This window comes from Calliphora vicina, chromosome 2, assembly GCF_958450345.1.
Source record: "Calliphora vicina chromosome 2, idCalVici1.1, whole genome shotgun sequence".
Classification (NCBI taxonomy): domain Eukaryota; kingdom Metazoa; phylum Arthropoda; class Insecta; order Diptera; family Calliphoridae; genus Calliphora; species Calliphora vicina.
The window spans coordinates 107,965,166-107,974,998 of NC_088781.1; the positions used below are offsets into that span (position 1 = coordinate 107,965,166).

General features: G+C 34.4%; 1 protein-coding gene across 1 annotated transcript; it reads left to right on the forward strand.

The window, feature by feature from the left end:
• The first annotated feature begins 3,751 nt into the window (after window positions 1–3,751).
• On the forward strand, window positions 3,752–4,564 carry LOC135950779 (craniofacial development protein 2-like). The gene has a single exon (XM_065500307.1). It carries the CDS (start codon window positions 3,752–3,754, stop codon window positions 4,562–4,564), a length of 813 nt encoding a protein of 270 aa, XP_065356379.1.
• Window positions 4,565–9,833: the final 5,269 nt, after the last annotated feature.

The following is a 9,833-nucleotide window of genomic DNA, read 5'->3' on the forward strand; positions in this document are numbered from 1 at the left end:
ACTAAAAAAAAAATTAAAAAAAAATTTTTTTAAAAAATTTGGAAAAAACTTTTTTAAAAAAAAAATTAAAAAACAAATTTTTTGAAAAACAATTAAAAAAAAAATAAATTTTGTTTACCTAAAAATATTTAAAAATAAAAATATTTAAAAAAAATTATTTTAAAGTATAATTTGGTGAAGGGTATATAAGATTCGGCACAGCCGAATATAGCTCTCTTACTTGTTTTTCTATACCATTGTGCGTTGTTGGAAGGCGGTCAAATTGCTCATTCAGCACCCAAGTTTGCATTGAATATGCAAATCAATTAAAATCCAACATGCTACATTTCCAAGAACAATGCGATGGCCAAAGTTTTGCAGCAAAGCAAAGGTCTTTGGAGGCATTAGACAAAACGTTGCAAGATTTAAAACAATAAAATCAGGTTTGGTGGTAGAACGAACGTTGATGCAAAAAACATTGATGTCGAATTGATGACGTACAAATCGGTGAATTCCGATTGCAACTTAAAGTCAAATCGGTAAACATAATGTTACGTTGGACAGGACAACGTCTGTCAGGTCAGCTAGTTTTTTTAATAAAAAGTGACACATGCTCTCCATAGAGTTTTTGAAACATAATTCAAATATTAAAAAGTGGATTTTAAAGCTGTATGTAGAAAAGAAACGTTTTGAAAAAATTATGAACATTGGAGCATATGGATTGAGAATTAAGAAGATTATGCTACTAATTACTAAAAAAAAGTTTGAAGTAGTTATTAGGTATTTTTAAAGATGAGACAAATCAATTGATTAAGATTGTCTAAGAGAAACTCTACGGAAATCTAAAACAAAGATTTAGTTTAAAAATTTAATTAGACATATACGAATTTATTGCTAAATATAATAAAATTAAATGAATCAAAATATTTTCATGTGTCCAAATCATCAAAATTTAAATGTTTAATCAAACAATAAACATCTATTTTTAAGTGCATATTTTTATATTTTAATAGCATATTCTTCGTCTTTAAGTGCATATTTTATGCTCATAAAACACTTTTTACATCATATTATTTAGACTGTACTGCAATGACAAACATAATTCACGTTGTTAATTATAAGGTTAGATAGATCTTTAAAAATCGGTCTGCATAAGACAAATGTATAAATAGTTTTCTTAAAAATTAATCTGTTATCAAAACTATCAAAATACAAAGTAGCTGCAATTCCAAGAACTATTGAAAATCCTATTGTTTTTAATATTAATAAGGTCCGTGAGAAAAATCACATACTTACATCCTGTACAATCCGTTTCTTTGAAAACTTTAAATTCCAATTAAATTTAAACAAATATTGTTGACAAATGAAAAATTCTTATGAAACTCTTTTTTACAAACATAAGATTGATAAAACAAAAGCCGTAGAACAAAAAAACTTACAGTGAACATAACCGACATTTTCAATTATAAATATTTACATGCACGTTTGTCGGTGGCTATGTACAAGTGAAGGGCGGTATACAGCAGCTACTAATTACTGGTAATTTCAACATTTTGTTGACACAATACAGTAAAAGACACCTGCCGCCCAAGTAAATTTAATTTTACTTGTTTTTCTGTGTTTTTTTTTCTTTTTGTTTCATCTTTCGGTGTTTGTTGTTAATTCTGTAACTCTGTAGATCTACTATATATTTGTGAGTCTGTTTGTTTGTTTGACTGTCTGTCCTTTTGTTTGTGTATTTTTTTTTGTTCTTGTTATTGCTGCAGCTTTGTAATGTGGGGGCGAAAGATGCTGTTACAATTAACCAACACCTGAACTGAAATTGTACATGAACAAACACTTTTAACGCGCGTTACAAAAAATTAAAAAAATAAAAAAAACAATTCACACAAATCGTACAAGAACCAGCAAACAAGCGCAGCAATGCATTTTACGCTCAAGTGCCACATAATGAACGTACCGTACACACACTTGCAAATAAACAAACAATACGTTTACACTGTGTTATCTTACGTTGACAAACGCTGTCAACATCAAACATTGGCGTACCATATAAAGTGGCAACATCAAATATGCTACATTGCACAAACCTTTTTACTCATTCTACTTCTCCTAGAAGTGACTTCTTTCTTCTTCTGATAGTTGGTTGGTGTGCAATCGGTCTGATTTCTTTTGAACAAAATTACCTTATTTGTGTTGTACTTACGTGGATGTGTAACATTTATGTAAGTTTGTATGTTTGTTTTAAAAAAATACATGTTGTAATGAATGTTTGTATTTGACTTCTTACTTCTACTGTTTTTTTTAACATGCACTGGGAAAAAATTAACTTATAAGTTTGTGGTATAAGCTCCGCATTGCATTTTTCGCAAGTTTTATACATATGGGTTGTAGCTAGAACAATTACGGACATTCAACCAATACGACAAGTGCATTTTATATCCCAGCTCAAAGCAATCATTCGTATTAGTCCACATTCGTTTTCCTTCAAAGCCTTTTTAAATTAATTTTTGTGAAATGTCAAACTTCCAACCCTATACATATATTATTTTGCAGATGACAGCTACATTTGCCATTCATATTCAATAAACGGGTCTCTCAGTCTATAGAGATGGTTCTAGGAAGAGAGATCGAGTTGGCGTAGGTGTCTACATTCAGGAATTCAAAACTGGGCTATCTTTTAGACTTACAATTAATGTAGTATAATTCAGGCTGAAGTATCAACCATTAAAAGGGCGGCTAACTGGCTCAGTTATAACAAGATATCAGACAGGGCTATTTGTATATATACTGACAGTATGGAGAGACATTCGACATGGAGAGACATTCGACATGGAGAGACATTCAACAGTCATACTGAAGTAGGTACGTGGACACGCAGATATTAGGGGCTACTGTGTTGCTTATGATTAGACGAAAAAAGGAGCCATGCTACCTAATGGAGTCATATACTTCCTACGCGGGATTCCGTTATCCAAATAAAAGCTTCATATTAGTAATTTCTACTATGAGCTCGCTGAGACAAGATGGGGTTGTGAACCAGAACAATATGGCCCCGATTAAATCGTGAACGAACAACATATCTTCTTTCACTTTTGGCAACCATGCGACGAGACTTGGTTTGCCCTACAAGGACTTCTGCAGTTGTCAAGGTGTCAAGACGAGGAGGAGGATGAGACCATTTTTCATCTTCTTTGTCACTGTCCGGCATTAGGAGATTTAGGCTTGAGGTTTCTGGGACATCGTTCCCTAAATAGTCTTTCTCAGCTCTCGAATATGAGGCAAGAGTGAATTAATGCCCTTATAAGGAATAGTAATTGGTTAATCAGACCAGACTACGCCTGGCGTTAGCCAAGCCCGTAAAAAGGAGGAGGGTTTCAGGCAACGGGGCAAACCCTATCCCGAGTAAAATATTTGCGTTCCTCCAGCATCACCGGAGGTTGCTTGCAGGCCTGATAAGTCGTAGCTGAAAAAACACGTTATCAACGAAACGACACAATTAATAAGTAATGGATTGGATAATACGGCACAACACATTGGCTATCGAACAAGGACAAGATTCGGATCATGGAACGTAAGGACGCTATCAAAATCATCGCGCTTGGCGCAAGTATGTAATGAAATGGTTAGATATCGACTTGACTTCCTAGGACTATGTGAAATTAGATGGAAAGGCAGTGGAGAGTTGCGCACTGCCTCTGGTTACCATTTTATCTCTAGAGGTAACCCAAACGCACATATAAACGGAGTTGGTTTATTACTCACAACCAAAATGAAGAATGCCTTAATGGAGTACAACCCGATATCCGAAAGGATACTCACAGCCCGCATTCGCACTAAATACCGTAACATCACAGTGCTACAGTGCTACTCACCAACAGAAGCAGCTGACAACGACACCAAAGACTCATTTTATGAGCAATTGAACAGAGCAATTTCCATTGCTCCAAGGAGCGACATAAAAATTGTCATGCGGGATATGAACGCGAAAGTTGGCGACGACAACACAAACCTGCAAGCAATTATGGGGTCCGAAGGTTTACGCAGTATTCGCAATAACAATGGCGAACGTCTCATAGACTTTTGCATGGGCAACCAATTATTCATTGGAGGTTCTAAATTTCCACACCGAGATATACATAAATACACATGGCAATCTCCAGATGGTATTACCGGTAACCAGATCGACCACTTCATGATAAGCAGAAAGTTTCTGGGTTGCTTGATGGATGTGAAGGCTATCAGAGGAGCGGACATATACAGCGATCACCAGCTACTTGTCGGTATATTAAGGCTAAGACCAATGGCTAATTATAAGAAACCATCAGCCAGGAAGAAATTCAACGTGCATAGGTTGCAACAAACATCAGTTGCACAAGAGTTCACGCGTCGTCTGTGTACAGAGCTGGAGTCACATCAACAACAACCGAGCAGGAAAAACATAACCGAAGCCTGCATTAAAACAGCAAATGACACACTAGGCGGAAGCACCCACCACACCTCACCGTGGATCAGAGATGCAACATGGGAGAAAATCAAGGAAAGGAAAGCCATTAAAATGGAACTACTTTCAGCAGAACAGTAGTGCGATTCACTAACTTTTATAAAGATAATCGTATCGTTAAAATAAATATAACGAACATTTTTAACGACATTCGCTGTCGGTTGAAGTCAGCTGTTACTTTATGCAGTTTTTCTTTCGTTATGTTAGCGACAATAATTTAAGTTGTGTTTATTTAATCGATAAAGTGTATTTGCAATTTTTTCTTCGTCATTTTCATCTTTTGTAGCTGGAACTATCGTAAAAATAATGGAAACACATTTTTGTTTACTTAACTTATTAATATTTATAATAAAATATAAAAAATATGGGAATTTGACGATTATAGTACTACTAATTATTCAAGTACTTATTTTTGTTCGCGATGTCCCAAAAGTAATCCTTTACATTTTGGCAGGAAATAAGTTGTTTTGTTAGTAGAATTATTTATAAAATTATGTATTTACTAAAAAAAAAAAAAAAAAAAAAATGCAAGTCGCAGCAAAGTGTCGAATCAACAACCTTCCGATTGCTAGTCAACGTTGCACTCACTACACCACTGGTTAATTATTTCATTATGTGTCAAATAATGGTTTTCTACTTTTCGCTTATTTTGATATTTTGTAGATAGAGATGTTATATCTTCAACAATCGTTAAAAATAAATTACTGAATCACACTATCGTTACTGCAAGCGATTATTTATTTCGATAAACATTACGATTGTCGGTTCGTTAAAAGTTAGTGAATCGCACTACAGATCTCCAATTACCAATAAACAAGCCAACAATCGTTACAACAACGTCGAAAAACAGGTGAAGAAAATGGTTCGAGCTGACCGCAGGCTGTATCAGAAAGATATAGCTAGCTCGGCCGAATATGCAGCTGCCCATGGCAATACACGAGGGACCTACATAGCCATCAAGCAGTTAAGCGGTTCCAAACTCACGACCACACCAAATATAAGGGACATAAAAGTAAAAAGAGTAAAAAGAGCTGCTGCTAAGCTCAAGAACAACAAATCGAACAGTCCGCAGAGTACAACTCCCCGCTCTTCTTAGTATTTGTGGACTTCGAAAGAGCATTCGATACCATCAATAGACAGGCAATATGGTCTACACTCGCAAACATTGGAATTCCTGACCATCTCATATCCCTTATAAAGGAGCTATACCGAAACGCTCCATGTAAAGCGCGTTTTAAAGGCCAAGAAAGCAAGGCTTTTGATATGAACACCGGCGTGAGACAAGGATGTTCGTTGTCACCAGTGCTTTTCCTCTTAGTTCTGGACACAGTTCTCCATCAGACAAACAGCGAGGCATCAAATGGAATCCAATGGCACCTGAACCAACGGCTACATGACCTTGACTATGCGGACGACATATGCCTTATGTCACACACGTTGGACGGCATTCAACAAAAACTCGATAGGCTGCAAGAGTGTGGCATGAGGGTCGGGCTTAAGATCAATATCGCCAAAACCAAGTCGCTCAGAATCGCCACTGCAAACACTAACCCAATACTTTTAAACGGTACCGAGATAGAAAACGTAAATAAATTTACCTACCTTGGCAGCGTCATAAGTAAAGATGGAGGCGCAGATGAAGATGCAGCAAACCGAATAAATCGAGCTCGTGGTGCATATGCCTCTCTGAGTAAAGTTTGGAATTCTTCACAAATTTCTAAGCGGCACAAAATCAAAATCTTCAATTCTAGCGTAAAGTCGGTCCTTCTCTACGGATGTGAAACGTGGAAAGTCACTGAGTCATTAACAACAAAACTACAAGTGTTTGTAAATAAATGCCTGCGCAAAATAAACAAGATATTTTGGCCAAACCGCATCGCAAACGCCGACCTACTGTCAATTAGCAATCAAACTCCCGTCGCCCACGAAATCCGCCATCGTAAATGGTCATGGATTGGCCACATGCTGCGAAAAGACATCTCCAACATAGCAAAGGCTAGTTTGCAATGGAATCCGCAAGGGAGACGAAATGTTGGACGGTAACGAATAACATGGAGAAGATCTGTAGAAACGGAACATCGACAACGAGGACTCACGTGGCCTCAAATCCGTCATATGGGACAAGATAGAAATCGCTGGAAAGCCTTCGTGAACACGTTCCCCTAACATATGAAAATTAATTCCCTATTCGTTATTGTATGGTAGAACTTAAGTTAATCTGTTTTTCTGTTAATTCAATGTAAATATTTTGCTTTTACGATTGTATCGCTAGAAGCTCCTTCTTTGGAGTAGCACACCTCATCTGTGCTGACTAAATAAAAAAAAGACCGATGAAGAGTGCAAAATAATATTGTCGATATTACCGTGTTTTTTTTTCAAAACGATGATTCGGGTTCAGTTTATTCTCATTTAAACATGTTTATTAGTTTCTCAAATATTACACAACTTTTGTGTAGTATTTCTTAAGGTAAGTAGTAAAACCTTAAATTCTGGGGGATAATATCGAAGCCGTAATATAGCAATAAAAAATATTTAAAAAGCTACTGCGCAAATCCTCCTCTTAAAATGTCAAATTAAAATCATAAGATTCTGCAAGGAGCACTTCAATATCTATTGGACTTTAAAGACAAGTTTGTAATGTCAGTCATATTAATCGGATATCATGGAGCTATTCTTCACTTTGCCGGTCTTCAGGCTTGTTGTTTAAAGCATGTCAAAATTTATTCCATTAAAATTACAAATTAAAAACAATTTCTTTCAATAAAACTAAATGATCAATTTCTGAAAGTGCATTGCAACTCCATTGTGTATTGGTGCATTAATATCCGCGAATGTATTCGTGTGCGCGCAAGTTTGTATTGAGCTTCTTGTTGTACGTAACTAAGTATTACCTTGTCAGGCAATAAGTGCGCACAGGAATGCATTGCGAAATCGCAGCACATCAAACATAACAACAACAAAATGCTGAATATATTCTTACAAACATAAACTTACAAAATATTCATTTATATGTATAGGAATGTTTGTATGTAATAGTTACTTCTACATGCATACTTGGCCATCAGCTCATTCGGCTTGTCTGCCAGCCACTTTATTTGGGATTGGTGTGTTGGTTGTATGTTGCATTGCAACAAATATTTGAAAGATTCCTATTTTTTCTTGTTGCATTTTAACATGAAAATGCGTTGAGTTAATTAATTAAGATTCAGATGCAAATATTTTGTTTTTTTTTTTCAAAAAAAGAGTTGCCAATTAGGTAGTTTTATTAAAATTTAATTGATGTTTCAGGGATTTGAGTAGGAGCATAGATTTAATCTGATATTTCTTCTAACTAAATTAGAAATATAAAAGGACAAAACAGAAGCAGGGGTATTGAATTTGAAACTGGAGACCACATAATATTTCCGTAACATGAATAACTTTCCAGTATAAAGATTAAATTGTCTGTTCATATTTTTTATTTTACTACGATAGATGAATCGAAACGCAACGGGTTAAGCTAGTTTTTATACCCTTCGCCATGAGTGGCAAGGGTATATATAAGTTTGTCATTACATTTGTAATTTCTACATTTTTCATTTGCGACCCCACAAAGTATATATATTCTGGAACGTTATAGGTAGCGAAGTCGATATAACCATGTCCGCCTCTCCGTCTGTATGTTGAAATCAACTTTCCGTAGCCCCTAATTAACTTACATACATGATACATACATCAATATGTCGGGAATTCTTCCTGCTCGGTTGCTATTTAAAATCGACAAATGGCAGAGATATAAGGAAAAAACCGGTAAAACATCGATTTATGATCTATATCCGGATATGGATATCTAATGATATATATTTTAAAGTCCATTGCAACGATGTATATAAAGCTATAGTAAGTTGGACATACAATGTGTCAAAATCGGGAAAAGTATTTTTTAACCCGAATTTTTTTTTCATCAACAATTTTTTTTGTCATAAATTATTTTTTTTTAAAAAAAAAATTTAAAAATTAAAAAATTAAATTTAAAAAACTGTAAAAAACAATTTCGAAAAAAAAAAATTTAAAAAACTTTTTTATAAAAAAAATTAAAAAAAAAATTTTAATTTTGTTTACTTAACAATATTTAAAAAAAAATAGTTTTTAAGTATAATTTGGTGAAGGTATCTAAGATACGCCGAATATTGCTCTCTCACTTGTTTTTTTATAAAGTAAAGCTAGGAAGACGATTCTGAATTATCTTAATTAGACATGTCCAGCTGACCTCATTTCAAGTTGGCAATCCTGCACCAGTCTTATATTGTTGATACAAATTCAGTATGTGAGTATGAAAAAACATGTAGTGTGTTGGTTGTTAAAGTTTCTGCTGTATTTTCTGTTGTTGCTTGCAGCTATTGGGTGGTTTAAAACGTTTGAAAATCGTCGCAGTTAAGTTTTAATTCTATAAACTGGCATACATCTGTTGCTTTAGCGGCACTCGTACTCATACTTGTGATTGGTAAATTTCTCGAGAAAGAAGGAGAACCGAAACTCTGTACCACGTTTGTTAACTACTCTGTCTGATAAAGCTCCATTTTTGGTGTGCAAACAATTTTGTTCATTTGTTAATTTTTTTAAAAGAAAAAACAAAACAAAACATTTTTGTTGACTTTTTTTCTCTCTCCCCGTTTTGTAGGCCTTTTTTGATTATTTTTCATTACGAAACCTGTTGATTTTGTCGGCATATTTAAGGCTTACACGTTCTGTTATTTTCCTTGTACTAGTAATTTGATTTTGTAGGGTTGTTGTTTGATTTTCTTAGACTGCCACTGAACATTAAACATTGTAGCACGGGGGCGGTATCATCAAATTGTTTTGCATTTGTGTTATCATTTCAAAATGAGATTCTTTCTTTTGAACAACTACCGTCTATCAAAAGGTTTTTTTAATTTTTCCTTTAATTTACTTAAGTATTAAACAATAAAATATTATTAGTAGCAGAAATCTTTACATTTATCTGAGAGAATTGTAGCTTTTTTAAAACAAATAAGATTCATATGTTCTGTTGAATTATTTTAATTGTATTTGCTTGGTTATTTTAATATAATTGCCGCTTAAATCAAAGACAAGAACTTTGATCCACAAAAAATCTTGAATATAAAAAAAACCGTAAAAACTTTATCAGAGAATAATCTTACGTTATTTGTGAAAGCGGTAATATTAAATATCTATTTCAGACAGATTACCTTAGTTGTGGGTTCTTATTTTATTACCTCCTACTTTGTTAATAAACCTTTTGTATGGAAATTGGAAATAGAAGCCAGGAACTATTAACCTCATCATTGAGGCCAAAAGCCTCAAAAGATGGAGCCAGCTCATATGCCAG

Coding starts and splice junctions, on each gene's coding strand:
- LOC135950779 (XM_065500307.1), top strand. CDS start 3,752: ATGAAGAATGCCTTAATGGAGTACAACCCGATATCCGAAAGGATACTC.